This window comes from Mus musculus, chromosome 2 (assembly GCF_000001635.26).
Source record: "Mus musculus strain C57BL/6J chromosome 2, GRCm38.p6 C57BL/6J".
Classification (NCBI taxonomy): domain Eukaryota; kingdom Metazoa; phylum Chordata; class Mammalia; order Rodentia; family Muridae; genus Mus; species Mus musculus.
The window spans coordinates 3,702,945-3,718,087 of NC_000068.7; the positions used below are offsets into that span (position 1 = coordinate 3,702,945).

Genomic DNA, 15,143 nt, shown 5'->3' on the forward strand with positions numbered 1-15,143 from the left:
CTAGCTAACCATTTGTCTCCAGCCAGTTCTCCTGTCACGTGACCCCTCCCTCTGCAGGAGTTCTGAGATTACAGATATGCACTAGTGTGTCCAACTTATAGCTGGGTTCTGGAGAGGAAACTCGTGTTGCCAGACTAGAATAGCAAGGGCTTTTACCCACTGAGCCTCACACAGTACTTTGATTTTAATGGAAGAAAAGCCAGTGGTCTTAGTTAACTTCAGATTAACTGAAGAAGCAATGCTTCCTTGAGTAGCCTAGCTCGTGTGGCTGCCTTGCAGGATGGCTTGTGCTTCCTTGAGTAGCCTAGCTCGTGTGGCTGCCTTGCAGGATGGCTTGTGCTTCCTTGAGTAGCCTAGCTCGTGTGGCTGCCTTGCAGGATGGCTTGTGCTTCCTTGAGTAGCCTAGCTCATGTGGCTGCCTTGCAGGATGGCTTGAGGAATTGTGTATAATATACTGTACATATTCCAGAAGCGGCCGGAAGGAAGGCAGGTGGAGTGGATATTCACTCCATGAGGGGTGCACTGTCTCCCAGGCACTTTCATAGTGAGAGAGAGAGCAACAATGAGTCTGTGTAGGGAAAACAGTAGCTTGGCATGGTTGCCTAAGTAGATGCTGGCCTGTGATAGGAAAGTTTTGTCTTGAAGTTTGTGTGGCAAAGAGACTATCTGGGGTATACCTAATAAACGGGTTCTAGGGCAAGAAGGGAAGTCCCACTGGTAAGCCATCTCTTAAAGGATCTCCCAGCAAGTTGAGAATAAACAAATCTTAGTGAAACACAAGTTATCCAGCACTTGGGAGGCAGAGGCAGGCAGATCTTTGTGAGTTGCAGGCCAGCCTGGTCTATTGAACAAGTTCCAGGACAACCAGGGCTATGAAGAGAAACCCTGTCTCAACAACAACAACAACAACAACAACAACAACCAACCAACAACAACCAAGCAACCAGACAACCAAACCAAACACCAACCACAATAGCAGAAGTTGTTTTTCACAGCGCTACATTCTTCTGGTTCTGTGAGTGAACTCTAATTGCTGACTCATTTATTGAAAGTTTATAGACATCTCCAGGTTTCCTGTTTCACCCTGGACATGTGCAGCCAAGCTCTTTCTCTCCTTCATGTCAAGACCAAGTGAGTCGTAGTTTTTCTGTGTGCTTTTTCCTGGCTTTGAGTATCTGTAGCTGTTTCCTTCCTTTTCATTTCTGTTTCTTTTTAAAAGCTTGTTCTCTGTATGTAGATTTGTTTTGTCTCTGCTTCTCTGTCTCTCATTATTTTGGACAGAAATGTATCAAGTCTCTAGATCTCTTACAGAAAGAGACACTGCCTATAATAGCTTACTGTTTCTTCCTTACATGAACTTGTGTATGAATGGTGTTGATAACAAATGGCTTCTCCACTTGTGAGGAAACTCGAGCTGAGTAAAGCAGGTGTGTGCATCCCTGTGGCTGCAATCACTTTCAGCTGTTTGTTTAGAAGAGGAAGGTCCTGGGACAGGCTGCAAGCTGAGGACAAGGCAGCATGTCCTGAGCACTGGTGGCAAATGTCTGGGATGAACCTGCATGAGTGACCCTGGATTAGACTCTGGCCCTTATCGTTCCTTCTAATTTGTGTTCCTCCAAGCACGATCCAGTGAATGCAGACATTAGCTAGAGCTCTGTTTCATATTATAGTTGGTTAGAGCAAACAGGAGAATGTTATCAGTGGGAAAGGACTTTAAAAGTCCAGTAATCATTAGCAGTTTAAATGTGGGAGACATGCTTCTCTAAGCAGAGTTAATAAGAAAACCTTCTCTGGCAAGATTTCACATTCTCTGAAGTTTGGACTTTGCTAGTAAACTTCAAGTAGATCAAACAGTTTTGCTCCCCAACCAAGTCTGTTGGCAAAACTACTACTGTGGAACGTTTTGTTCATATGAAGAGTCACTTATTGGGTCCAGAGGCGAATGAAGGACACAGTGAGTTAAGTGCCAGTCACCTGGTGGCAGAGCTGAAACCAGAAAAAACAAATCTCTGTAGGTTTGTTTATTTATTTATATTCACGTGTATGTGTGTGAATTCTGTGTGTGTACGTGCTGTTGGAAACTAGGAGAGGGAGTTCGACCTCCTGGAGCTGGAGTTACAGGCAGCCGTGAGCATGCAACATGAGTGCTGGGAACTGAGTGAGCAAGCACTCCTAATGGCTGGGCCCAGAGTTCCTGCCTGAACTCATCTCCCTAGTCCTGGTCTAGCTTCCATTTCCTCACTCCATGGACTTGCTTGATTATACAAACCCAAGGTAGATGAAGAAAGATGGCAATGAACTAGTTATTAGCTATCCAGACATTCTGAGGGATATTCCTGCCTATGGAAATGTTTTTACAACAAATGTCAAGAGGAAGAAAAAACAAACTGGAACAGATCATAGAAACTCCTCAGTCGACTGTGGTATGAACGTCCTCTGAGCTAGTCCTGTGAAACAAGAATTACAGAGGGATGAACGTCACTGTTCAGATGGAGAAACAGTTGAATTATCTGTTAATCTCTACTGTTAGCTCTCTTAATGTTTTTACAGGATAAGCCATTGAGCACCACCCCCACCTTTCTTCCTTCCTTCCTTCCTTTCTCTCTCTCTCTCTCTCTCTCTCTCTCTTTTCTTTCTTTCTTTCTTTCTTTCTTTCTTTCTTTCTTTCTTTCTTTCTTTCTTTCTTTCTTTCTTTCTTTCTTTCAGAGATTATTCATTTTAAACACACAGGAAGACCTCAAGAAACCCTTCTTTTCTGGTTTTAGATTCATGTAAAGAAAAAGATGTGAAACTCAGATCTTTGCACCATTTGGCAATTGTTTATATGGCTAACAGCTGTTTCTCTTGATTCTTTGTGATAGCTACAAATCAGAACCAGGATTATACAGAGACCCTTGCTTTTAAAACTCCAAACAGTATAGAACATATGTCTTTTAAAAAGGAAATAAAATGTTTTAAGAAATACGTAGAGTAAATTTTTTGAAATTAGTTCTTCAGCTCTCTAAAAACCATGGCATTTTCAGTCAGTTTATGGGATGTAGCTCAGGCAAGAAGTTTGTGAAGTGCTCTGTAGTGGGTGAGTTCTACTGGGAGAATATTTATTTTTATTATCATTAACCATGAGCATATTTTGTTAATATACTACTAGCATATTTAATGGAATATTTGTATTCCTTTGCTCATAAGTGCTCATTTGGTGTATAGGATATAAGATAACTCATATATGCCATTTCATCCCTTCTGAATTAGTTACTTGTTTTCTTGTTGTGACAAAGCATCCGACAAAAACAATTCAAATAAGGAAGGGCTTATTTTGTCTCACAGTCAGATCAAACCATCCATGGTGATGGGGAAAGCATGCAGCAGGAGCTTGGGGCAGCTCCTGCATCCATAGTCAGGAATCAGAGAGCAATCAGTGTCACTGTTTGGCTGGTTTACTTCTTCTTCCTCAGCCATAGAATGGTAACACCCACATCTAGAATGGATCCTCCCACCTCAATTAATCTAACCTAGAAAATCCCCCCCCCCCTTTTAGAAGGCATGGGTCCACTGTCTTTGCATAAAAAGCCACAGAACTTTTCCCAAAATATTCCACAAGTGAGTTCTATAAATGAAGTCCCAGGGTGATAGACTATTGGGTTACGGTTATATAATAACTGTGTCAAACAGGCAATCAAAATAAGCAGAACATACTGTATTCACGTCACTCTGCTATTTAAGTGATAAAATTGGGGTGACATATTCTTAACTTTGTTTTTCTTTTCCCATTTTTCTGTATTGAGGTCACCAGGGCTCAGTGAACACTACTACATGTCCAACTGTGGAGTCTGGGTGACTGAATAGAAATATGTCTAACCAATTATCACCATCACAAGCATTCTGAGTCCTTGGATTTCTGGTCTACCTGAGTAACTGCTGAACTCTTTGCAGGATACATCCCCAGGGCTCCTTTCTTTAAGGTCTTTACTTAAAGCAGAACACTTGATGTTATTTATTTTCTGTGCCTGTGGCGGTCAAATGGCGACATGTAGGAGGCGCTTCTTTCTTCCTTTCCACCATTTGGGTTCTAAGGATAAAACTCAGGTTGTTGGGCTTGGCATTAAACACCTTTACCAACCGACCCAACTTGCTGATCCAAGTTCTAGAAATTCTATGGAGACTGTCTTTCTGCCTCTGTACCAGTCTACCCATGTGCATAATTGTATGGATGGAATTCTAAAGTATCCTCAAAAATTGCTGACCTATAAAGCACCCATATCTTTCTCAATTTCTTCTACCATAAACTATGCCCTGTCGTGTATTAGTCAGTTTTGCATTACCATAATGGAATATCTAAAACAGGATAATTTTATGAAAAAACAAACAAACAAGTTTCATTTACTTCAGGGGTTTATCAGCTAAAAGTGCAGGATCAATTGGGCTCAGTTTGATTTCTGTCAGAGCTGATGCTAACTAAATGTCATCAAAACCTGGGCTATGTGTGGGAGGAAGAGATCACATCTTGAAACAGGAAGTCAGAGAGGCTGACCTCACAGAATCTCTTCTGAAGGCAGGCTCCCAATGACTTACTGACCTCCCATGAGGCTCCATCTCTTAGTGGTCCTCAGTCTCCCACTGCCACACTTCCAACACATTAGCTTTTTGGGAAGATACAGCTCAAATCATTTTCAAACCATTTCATCTTGTGATGGAATTTTGAAGTTTCAGGGAAGGCCTCATATTGATTGGTTGTAAGACACGGAGATGATCTGACCTTTCACTAGAGGCTAAAATGGAAGCCATTGATTAGAAATGCTGCAGAATTTGGCAAGTCACTACTAGATTACTGGTGGAAAGGGCCATGCACTGAAGCATGTGGGAAGATCTGAGGAGCTTTGAATGGCTCTGATTGACAACCGGCAAAACCCCCACGAACTTTAGTGCTGCAAGCACAGGCAGAAAATTCTGCCGTCGATCCAAATGAGCTTAGAAGAAGACCTTAGGCTCCATGACTGGGAGAGTGACCACAAACCCTGTCAATATCTTGAATTTTCTTTGTGATTTTTTTTTTTTCAGAGAAACTAGTTAGGGTGGATCTGAGCTGAGGGATATATGAGTGGTATTCTAAACCACTTAGTCTCCAGTACTTTGCTTTACAATTTTGGTATTTTTAAAAAAAAATTATTATTATATCTAAGTACACTGTAGCTGTCTTCAGATGCACCAGAAGAGGATGTCAGATCTCATTACGGATGATTGCTAGCCGCCATGTGGTTCCTGGGATTTGAACTCAGGACCTTCAGAAGAGCAGTCAGCATTCTTATCCACGGAGCCATCTCTCCAGCCCCACAATGTTGGTATTTAATATGCTATAGAATGAACTTTAGATACCTACTGGCTTACAACCCAATCAATCTTATGTCTTGTCTAAAGCCTTTCTTCTTTAGCTCCTTTCTCATTGTTATTAAAGAAGAGACAAATATATAGAAATTTAATATTTTTGTTGGTCTATCAGTTTAGGACATAAGACCAACAATAAATTATCAGACCTACCAAACCTATCTTGTGGGTTTAATGTACAATGATTTTGGGCTGTTTATTAATTAGCATACATCTCTGGAGACTATTCCCCTCGATTGTCCTATTGATTAGTTTTTGTCAAGTTGACATAAACTAGAGTCATTTGGGAAGATTGGTCCTCAGTTGAGTATTGCCTCCATCCGATTACTACACAAAGGCATCTATAGCTAGAGAAGAGCTTGGGATTGCAATGTATATTCCAAAGTAGTATGGGAAGAAAGACTCTGCCACTAGTGATGAGTTAGATGATCATGCTGAGGACCTAGTGAACAGGGTTAGTGACCAAGCTGACAGTGTTAGCCAGCTTCTGGCATTCAAGGCTACTCAGGGCAAACCAATCCCTGGATGCCCTCCAATGACAGAGCCAAACAGAGGCTACACGGAACAGGATGGAGACATCACAGCTGAGCCGTGTCTACGTTGTCACAGCACTGTGAGCAAATTACTCATCTTTATGTTAAGACCCAAGGTTTGACATAATTGTTACAATGCATTAAGTAATGAATGTAGACATTAGAAAATATGATATGGGTAAAAGTCATGGCTTCCACATAGGATTTCAAAATGAAAATTGTATTTGGTTTTTTTTTTTTTTGAGTGAATTATTAACTCACATGAGACATAGTAAAGATTTCTACATATGCAAGGATTAACTTCTTTTAGGGCACAATTATGCTTCTTTCTTCAGAGCCCCCTCACATGATGGTTAGGATACAAAGTATGGGCTGCATGATGATGCATAATGAAAATGACAAAAAAAAAAAGGACAAAACCCAGCATGTCTTAATCCAAATTGATTTTGCTTTACTTTATGCCCCCAAATGCCCAAATGCTTATTTTTATCTTTCTTTAGTTTTCTTTGGGGAATCAATTTGAGGTTCCTCCCTCATATCACAGTAAGTGCACAAGACTAATGCCAAGTTCACAAGTGACCTTATGGATGAGTGCTAAGTTGCAGGTGACTACATACGTTTTCCAGTAATGGAAGATGAGAGGATCTGTCATCATGGTGGGTTAGGTGACTCAGAACACCCTGTAGAGGAGTTTTCCTTTTGTGCTTCATCTGGTGATAGCCAGTCTACCAAGGCCCCCCATGGAGTGGGTACTCTAGGATGTCCAGCTGTTCTCAGAAGTTCCAGGTTCACCTGGGCAACAAGCACTGATCACCACTAACTGTGATGCCGGCACTGTGATGGATGTTGTGAAGCTGTGAACATAAATGATTCTAACTTTAAAGCCCTATTTCCATGGTCTGCCCACAATGGCTCTAGGGATAACCAAATTAAATTAGTTTACTTGAGCTTACCTGGATCAGAACCCTGTGGTTCCCCCAGGGTTGTGAGGCATTTGGCTTCCTAAAGTGGATTTCATACAAGGCTGTTGTCTACTGTCAATTGAATTTAAAAAAGAAATCAAAGTAAATATTTTCTCTCATTCTTATTTGTTTTGGGGTTAAAGAAGATGTGGTACCCAATACCACAGGGCAGGCTTTGAAGGCATTTTTTATCTCAGATGGCCAAACAAACCATATGTTTCCATTTCTCTGAGAGGGCAGGGAAGGTTCACTTATCATGTTCAGGCAGTCTACCCAATGGCTTGGCATCATGGACGCTGGTCCAGTTTGTTTTGGAGGGACAAGTCAGGTGCACTGGTAGGATAGCGTCTTACCAAAGTGAGAGTCCAAAGAATGCTTCTTAGGTCATTTGATCAGGCAGCCACACAAGAATACCACAGACTGAGAGGTATATGAATATAAGGCCCTTTACTTTATTTTGATGCAGTTGTGGGGGTTGGAATGTAAGAGTCACGAAGCCAGAAAGATCGTTTTCTGGTAAGGCCTCTGGTTTCTGAATGGCTGTCTTCTCTTTGTGTCCTTGTGTCTGTGTGTCCATTTGTCCGGGTATCCGTTTATGTGTGTGTGTGTGTGTGTGTGTGTGTGTGTGTGTGTGTGTGTGTCAGAGAGAGAGAGAACGAGAGAGAGAGAGAGAGAGAGAGAGAGAGAGAGAGAGAGAGAGAGAGATTGGGAGGAGAAGGGAGCTTGTCACTTTCCTTCCTATAAGATTGTCTTGATGGTTAATAGTGGCTGTAAGGTTTACAGGGTCTAGAGTCACCAGAGACAAGCCTTGAGGTATATCTGTGAGGATGTTATAAAGGTTAGGTTAATTGAGCGAGAAGCCCCACCTGAAATGTGGCTGATGCTGTTCCGTAGGCTGTGGTCTAGGACCACATTAAAGGGAGGAAGAGCTGAGTACCAGCGTTCATCTCTCTCTGCTTCTGGATGGTTGGCACAGTGTGAACAGCCACCTCACACCCCTGTTACATGCCTTTCCTATAGAGGTATTTATGTCCCCTTGAACTATGTGTCAAAAATGAATACATTCTTCCTGAAATTGCTCCTTCCAGGTATCCTGCTTCAGCAACAGGGAGAGTCACTAATAATAAACTTATGATCCCATTTACTGAAATTACTTCTATCTAGGGACTATTGGCAAACTGCTCCATTGGGATAGGGGTAGTCAGGATTTCAATTTGTATATCAAGGAGAGAATACAATCTAGGCCCTAGCACTTCTTATATGGCACATGCTAAATTAAGCCCAAGGATGTATAGATAAGCTTATATGTCAGGCGCAAAATGCTCTCAGGGAGTGCATATTAACAGTGATGTGATAATTACAATGCTGTGCTCAGGTCAGATGGGAAGAATGAACCCATTCAGTTAGAGCAGGTCAGGGAAGGCTTTTCAGAGGAGCCTTAGACTCAGCGAGACTTTTGGATGCTGGGAGTGGTTAGAAGTATTCCAGGCAGAGGCAGAATCCCACTGTCAGTGGTCACAGAGCAGCAGCACAGTGGCTGAGCAGAGCCCCAGGTGCTTAGGGGTGTAGGAAGAGCATGGGACCATGGTCAAGGTGGTTTCAGGGAAGGGTACTTTCCTTTGGAGGACTGCACTAAGCAGCTTGAACTTCACCTTGTAGCAGGAATTGGGAACCTGTTACACATTAGACATTGGATCTATAATGCTCCTAAGAGGTTCATGCTTTCAGTGTGTGTTCTAAGCCAGTGGTGGTGCTTGGGGGGCTACGGTATTTTCAGGGTGTAGATTGCTAGCAGTGGGCTTTTGAAAATGATAACTGGCAGCTTATTCTACTCTTATTCTTGTCTGCTTCTGGACACTCATTTGTAAAGTCACCATTGGATACACCAGCCACCGGGAAGGACACAAGCTTGTGAAACTGTGAGCCCAAGTAAACCCTCCTTCCCCTGTTTCTATCAGGTGTTTTGTCAAAATGGCAGGAAAAATAGCTAAAACAATAGATATTGTAGCAGCAGCAGCAGCAGCACCTGCTGCAGCAACAGCAGTGGTGGATCAGTTTTGATTTAAAAGTTCACCCAGAAAGCAGCTGGGACCCTGACACAATGGTGGCTAGGACCAGTTAGAACACCATTACCATACTGTGGTCACAGAGCCCAGAGGCAAGTGTGGTGGGCACTACCGGAGATGGGGAGGGGATAGCTGCTCATCCTATTCAGAACTTAGGAGTTGATGTCAGTGTGGGTAGGGGTAGGAGTCTAGGCAGGATCCCTCTGCTTGGAGACTAGGGAGCCATCAGGGGGAGAGGAAACTCCATGCATGGGGGTGAATGGCAGAAGACTGCGAGTGAAGCACAGCAGAGAGCCCCTGGGACTGGGAAGGCTCTGAGGAAATTATTGTTGGCTTACCTCTATGAGAAAGCGGCAAAGGAATATTGCAAAGTTATCACTATTACGTGCTGTATTTTAGACTAATGTGAAGTAATGTGAATCCTGGGGTGAGTGTGTCTATTGCTCCTGGATTGGGAGGATGCCCAGGAGCTGGCTAAGAGGACTCTGTAAGACTGAAACATTTGGAATAGGTAATTTGCTCATTGAAATCCACTGACAGCATTTTTCCCCCTGTGCAAATATGACCTAAGCTCTTTGAGTCAGAAAAGTTTCCTAATAAATAAATCCTTAGTCATCTGTTGCCAAGAAAATGAAAAGGCTTTGGTATGGAATCCATCAACCTGCTGGCCTTGTTCTCACCCTGAGACAGGGCCTGCTTTTGAACTCGTGATTCATGTAAATGGCTGAACTCGTGATTCATGTAAATGGCACCCTTGGAATTTTGGGTAGGGCAGGGAAACAATTCAGGAGAGCTAGAGAATGAAATTAGATTTTTTTTTTTTAAAGATCAGATCAGTCCTTCCTTGATCTAAATTCTCCATCTGCCCTTTGGTGAGGGTGGAGAGGAAAGCCCAGGTCAGTGGGTTCTGAGCCTTCAGTTGACTGTGACTTTATGTAATTATAACAAACTCCTTTTTTGATTTTCTTCCAAAAAAAATATTTGGCAGGGTTTCAACAGACCGAAGAGAAAGGGGTGGGGGAGAACAAAAAGGAGAGAGAACACAGAGATACAATAAGAGATACACAGTAACATAGAGACATAGACACACAGTAAGAGAGCTACAGATACATAAAGACATAAGACACAGAGAGACAGAAAGGACAAACAGAAAGAGAAACAGAGAGAGCAAGAGAAGGACAAACAGAGAGACAGAGCATGAGAGGGACAGACAGAGAGAAACACATATACAAAGGAGAGACAGAAAGATGAGAAATAAACTCAAAAGCAGATGCATAATGAATTTTAAATTGTGGGCCCCGTGAACTTGCAGCTGACACCTTCCATTAGACAGGTGACAACTTTTCCTTCCACCTTCCTGGTCCTTTCCTGGGCACCCAAGCAAAGGAAAGTAAACCCGCACAACAGAGGCCCCTGCCACATGACCAAGGATCCAGAGCTCTCATCTGAGTCCACTAGGGCAAAGCAAGGCTGAAAGCTCGGGGGGCGTGGTCGGCCGTTCGGGGGCGTGGCCTAGGAGTTGGGCGTGACTTAGTGATGACTCAGCGGCCCCGCCCCGTCCCCGGCCCGCCCCGCCACTTAATTCTGACGCGCGAGGCCGCCGGGTGCGAGAGCCGCCCCGAGCCGGACGGGCTTCTTACTCCGGCGTTGCAACCGCCGTCGGAACCGCCCTCTCGCCACCTCGGTGGCTAAGGTGCCGGGTACCAACGCCAGCAGCGGAGCGCGCCAGGGAGCAGCGCGCCTTTGTGCGAGGTAGGCTGGCCCCACACTTACTTCTCACACAAAGACGAGGGGCTTGCAAGGCGGCCGCCCGCCGGGAGAAAGCGACGGGTGTCTGACCCCGGCCTGGGGGACCCTGTCGTTGGCCTGCAGGGCGGGCTGGGGTATGCGGTCCCTCGGGCGTAGGCGAGCAGCGGGGAGCCTGGTGGCCCTGCGCTGCTTGGGGAGGTCTAGGGTGCAGGGCCCGGGCGGCGGCCCGGATCGAGGGGCGCCGGGGCGGAGGGGCCCCCTGGAGAGGGGGGAATCCAGGCTGCTGCTTGGTTGGTTCATTGTTGCATCCTCGGCCCTGCAGACCCAGACCTTAAGACCCAGGCTGCAGTGGCTGCGCGCCCCGGGCCAGATGCCCGCCTTGCCTGTCCCGGCAGCAGGACAGGGTCAGCGTCCCGAAGCCGGCTCCTACCCGGCAGACAAAGGCGGGGTCGTGCTGCTTTGAAAGGTGGTAGTGACACTGTTTCCTGTCTGCAAGTAACTTTTCTATGTTGGACTCTGCTGTGCCTCTTGGAGTCCGGTCAAGCCAGGGGGTTTGGGTGATGTCAGCGCAGAAGTCCCCACATTTTTGGGGGACTCAGTGATTGCCTCCTGAAACATTTCTGGATGACTGGGAGGTAATCTGGTGTATAAGAGCCAAGTTTTGACATGTGTGCTGGAAGTGAAGCGTCCCCAGCTCTCTTTGAAATGTAGAGAGTTCCTGTTGAGAGGATGAAGTGCACACACCAGCCATCCCAATCCCTTCTCAGATTTTTGTCCAGGACTGCTAAGTGAGGTTACTTAGTCAGAATGGGGGGTGATACTGGAGGCGCCAACAGGGGAACAGAAGGAGCCCTGTTTGGCTTGACTTTCTGAATTTGAGCCTCCCTGCTAACAGGTACACTTTCTCTAGGCATGCTACCTCACTAGCATTTGGACATGTTAAAGTTGCTCTAAATCCTGTCAGAGATGCCTGTCTAGGGACGGTTCCTTAGTGTTTGGAGTTTCAGGCTTTACAACTTTGAATTAATAATCATATATATTTGTGATAAATTAAAAACCAGAAGATAGGTCACTCATGTGGCCACCACCCACACATACCCTGAGGATGAAGGTGTATTTGCTTTATAGGTGGCAGGGAAGTTTGTGTGTGTGTGTGTGTGTATGTGTGTGTGTGAGAGAGAGAGAGAGAGAGAGAGAGAGAGTCTAAATGAACACATTGTTAATTCCTAACCTTTATACTTGTCTAAAGCATGACATTTAATAATGATAACTTTGCAATGTTCCTTTTACTGCTTTCACAGAGGATTATACTAACAACTTGTTTTGGAATATATTTTCTCAGAGCTTTGCCAGTAACTATTTATTCAGAAGGGAGAGGCGGGAAGATGAAGGGAAAGTAATGTGCTTTGCACTTCACTGGAGATAACACAAAAGACTTTATCATGTATATATATATTTGTATGGGTATATCTAAATCTATATCTGTATACACACACATATATCCATATATGGATATAGATAGATATATATCAGGAGTAGCTTGGGACCGTTTAAAAGGTAAATAAATGTTTTTACTGTGAAAAGTTCTGAGAATCCTGAGAAATCCAGGATGGAAAGAGCTGCCTGTAGAAAGACTAGCCGTGTTTTCCATGTGCCTCATGCACATCTCAGAAAGTTTGTGTTGAGAAAGTAAAATATGTTTTCATTACAGTGAAGAGTTTCGAGTGTCTAAAAGGCCATTCAGCTACGTACTTGGCCGGTGGACATCTTTGTCATTACTTATATTTTCCCCTTGTAAAAATTTTGGTCTTTGAGTTCTTTAGTATGCAAAGCAGAAAGAAGCCTTTGAGACAGCCCTTTAGAGGCAGGGTGCTCAAGAGATGATGAAGTATTCTGCAGTCATTTCTGAAGCAGGAGACACCATAGGAGGAGGTTGGGACAGTGTGCTGTCAGGTCCCATTTGCAGTTTTTCATCTGCTTTGGGTTCCTTAATATGCATGCACACTTGGAGTAGTTGCAGGGTTGTCCCCTAGGTGGTGGGCAGAATATTTTGCCCTCCGTAGTGATTTCTGTTGCTTTTCTAGTCATGTACTTCCTAACAGCATCGAGTGGGATGGAAGGTCCAGGAGGAAACAGCCGTGTGCCCAGTCTCATTTCCTACCCCTCTGAGGGCTTTGGGCTGTGTGAGCAGTACAGGCAGCTTGGGCCTCAGCTCAGACTTTAGGAGTCCCATGTAGGGCTAGAGCTGTTGCTGGAGAGCCCGCTCCTGAAGTACATAAAAGACTTGTACTCTAGAGACACACCCAGAGCAATCGAGTTCTTGCCCAGAAGGAAGGCAGGTGCTCTTACTAATTGACTAATTGCTCCGAGTTTTGTTTAAAATGCTGCAAGCAAAGGAAGAAGGATTTTTCATTTTTCAGTTTTGTTTTTTTCTTCTGTGAGACTGAGGGATAGAAAACTTTTTCTTCCACTGAAAGGGGGGACACAGACTGAATACTGTGGCTTAGTTGGGGTTATTGATGTCTAAAAGCCCCTTCCCTCTGGAACACGCTGTGCAGGAGTGGTTTGAGAACTCAGACTTGGGAGTTTGGTTCAGTGAGATCTGGATTTTAAGATGTTTGTGGAAGTCCATATATACCTTGGTGAGTCTAGAAGTACTGGGGAGAGAAACTGGCCAGCTTTGGGGTTCACTGGTTCCATACTGGGAAAGCTACTGTAGAGTGAAGATCTATGTATAGCTGGTCCCACGGGAACTACTCATAGCCTTGTGTCTTCCCCGGTCTAATCTTTTCCTCTTCTTGCTTTTCCTGTTTAAAGCAATCTCTTATTTTCTCTTTTCCTTTCTGTGGAGAAGTGCTGGGCCTTTTCCATCTGAACTTTTCCTCACAGTGAGTACTTACTGAGTGCACTTAAAGGGATGAATGCTTTTATCCATCGGTGCCTCACCCCTGAAAGAATACATTTATTTGGGAAACTGACTTGGGTTACCTTTGGAAATGGTAAATCAATGGGGGCTGTTTCTGAGGTTGCTGGAGGAGGCCAGACACTGAGTTTGTTGTAGTTAACAAGATGAACTTGGTCCTTGTGGCAGAGTATGTGAGGATGATATTTTAAGAATTGTACAAAGTGACCCCCACGTTATTTAATAGCTGAGACTTTCAGAGCTGTGAATAGGAATTAGCACTGTTTGATTTAAGCTCCTTTAGGAAGAATGAGAGAAACCACAGGGAAACATGGGGAATACGTTCCTAATCCTGTAAGGCAGATACTTGGGATACCCTGGGAACATGAGTTGCCCAGGGCTAGCTGGGCATAGTTGAACTAACTGATGAGGTAGACTGCTGTGTTTTGTCTAGAATTTGGCTGGGATATTGGGACAGTTTCTAGTGCAGCTTCATTGTCCCCACTGAAGGGGTCAGTAGGGCCATCAGGGAGTCAATTGTTGTAGTGATGTGGTGTCCTGACTTAGAGATTCTGAGAAATGAGTGTTGGTGTCACACAGAGATCAGCAGACTACAGCTGTGTTTCCCTCCATTTCTGGAAATTCTATTACAGATGAAGAGACAGCTAGAGGAGCTTGTGGGAAAATAGATACTGGCTTGAGAGTGTTCCCAAACTCAGCTGGAATACAGGAAGGAAGAGGGGATAGGGCTGCATTTAAAGCAGAGGAATGCCGGACAGTTCTAGCAAAGATGTCACTCAAAGTGGAGTATCAGGCGACGAGCAGCTGTACAGCTGGGCCTGTGGTTGGCCTGCCGTATGTAGTGGTGTGTGTGTGTGTGTATGTGTGACTTATGTGAGATCACAAAGGACATGTGCACTGGCATTGATGACAGTAATACTCACTCCACACTCCACAGGCATGGAGCAGCAATAGAGCTTGCTGCAGGGGTTAAGGAGGCCCTCCTCAGCCCCCCTCCTTGGGCTGCTGTTGATTAAGCCTTTGCTGGTCATGAGACACAGAAAGCTTTAGTTAGGGAATTTGCGGGGCCTCTGTAAGCTTCCTAAGAATGAGTTATTAAGACTTCTCTCTAACAGGAGAGAATACAGCTTACAGTTTGATGACCTCTAAGTAAGTCACATAGCCCCTGTGAACTTTTCTAATTTGTGAGGCTAATGTGAACTTGGTAATACTGACCTCCTATGATGCGGTAGGTAAAGACCATCCTGAGGCAGTGGCATTCCAAGGCATGGTCCCTGAGACTTGGCCAATCACCAAGTTGTTGATGCTTTCCTGTCAGTGTCTGTGGCCTTGTAAAAGTGCACTTAAAAGTTTGTCATGATAGGGCGCTGAGAGATGGCTCAGTTGGTAAAGCATTTCCTTCACAAACATGAGAACCTGAGAACGGCTTGCCAGCACCCATGTACAGAGCCCCTGGGCAGGGGATGATTGTAATCTAGGTTCAGGGAGGCAGACAAAGGAGAGTACCTGGGTCGTGTGTGTTACTGCTAAC

At 44.5% G+C, this 15,143-nt stretch overlaps 1 protein-coding gene across 3 annotated transcripts in view; it reads left to right on the plus strand.

Moving 5' to 3' along the window:
* The first annotated feature begins 1,867 nt into the window (after positions 1-1,867).
* Positions 1,868-15,143, plus strand: part of Fam107b (family with sequence similarity 107, member B) — a 77,331-nt gene continuing 64,055 nt past the window's right edge. The window contains exon 1 of one of the 3 annotated variants that reach the window (XM_006497518.1): positions 1,868-2,011. In XM_006497518.1, the coding sequence (XP_006497581.1) occupies positions 1,912-2,011 (100 nt within the window). In that variant the 5' untranslated portion in view covers positions 1,868-1,911. Of the gene's footprint in view, positions 2,012-10,491; positions 10,693-15,143 lie in introns of those variants that run through there. The other 2 variants (XM_011238984.3, NM_025626.4) reach the window with 2 other exon arrangements.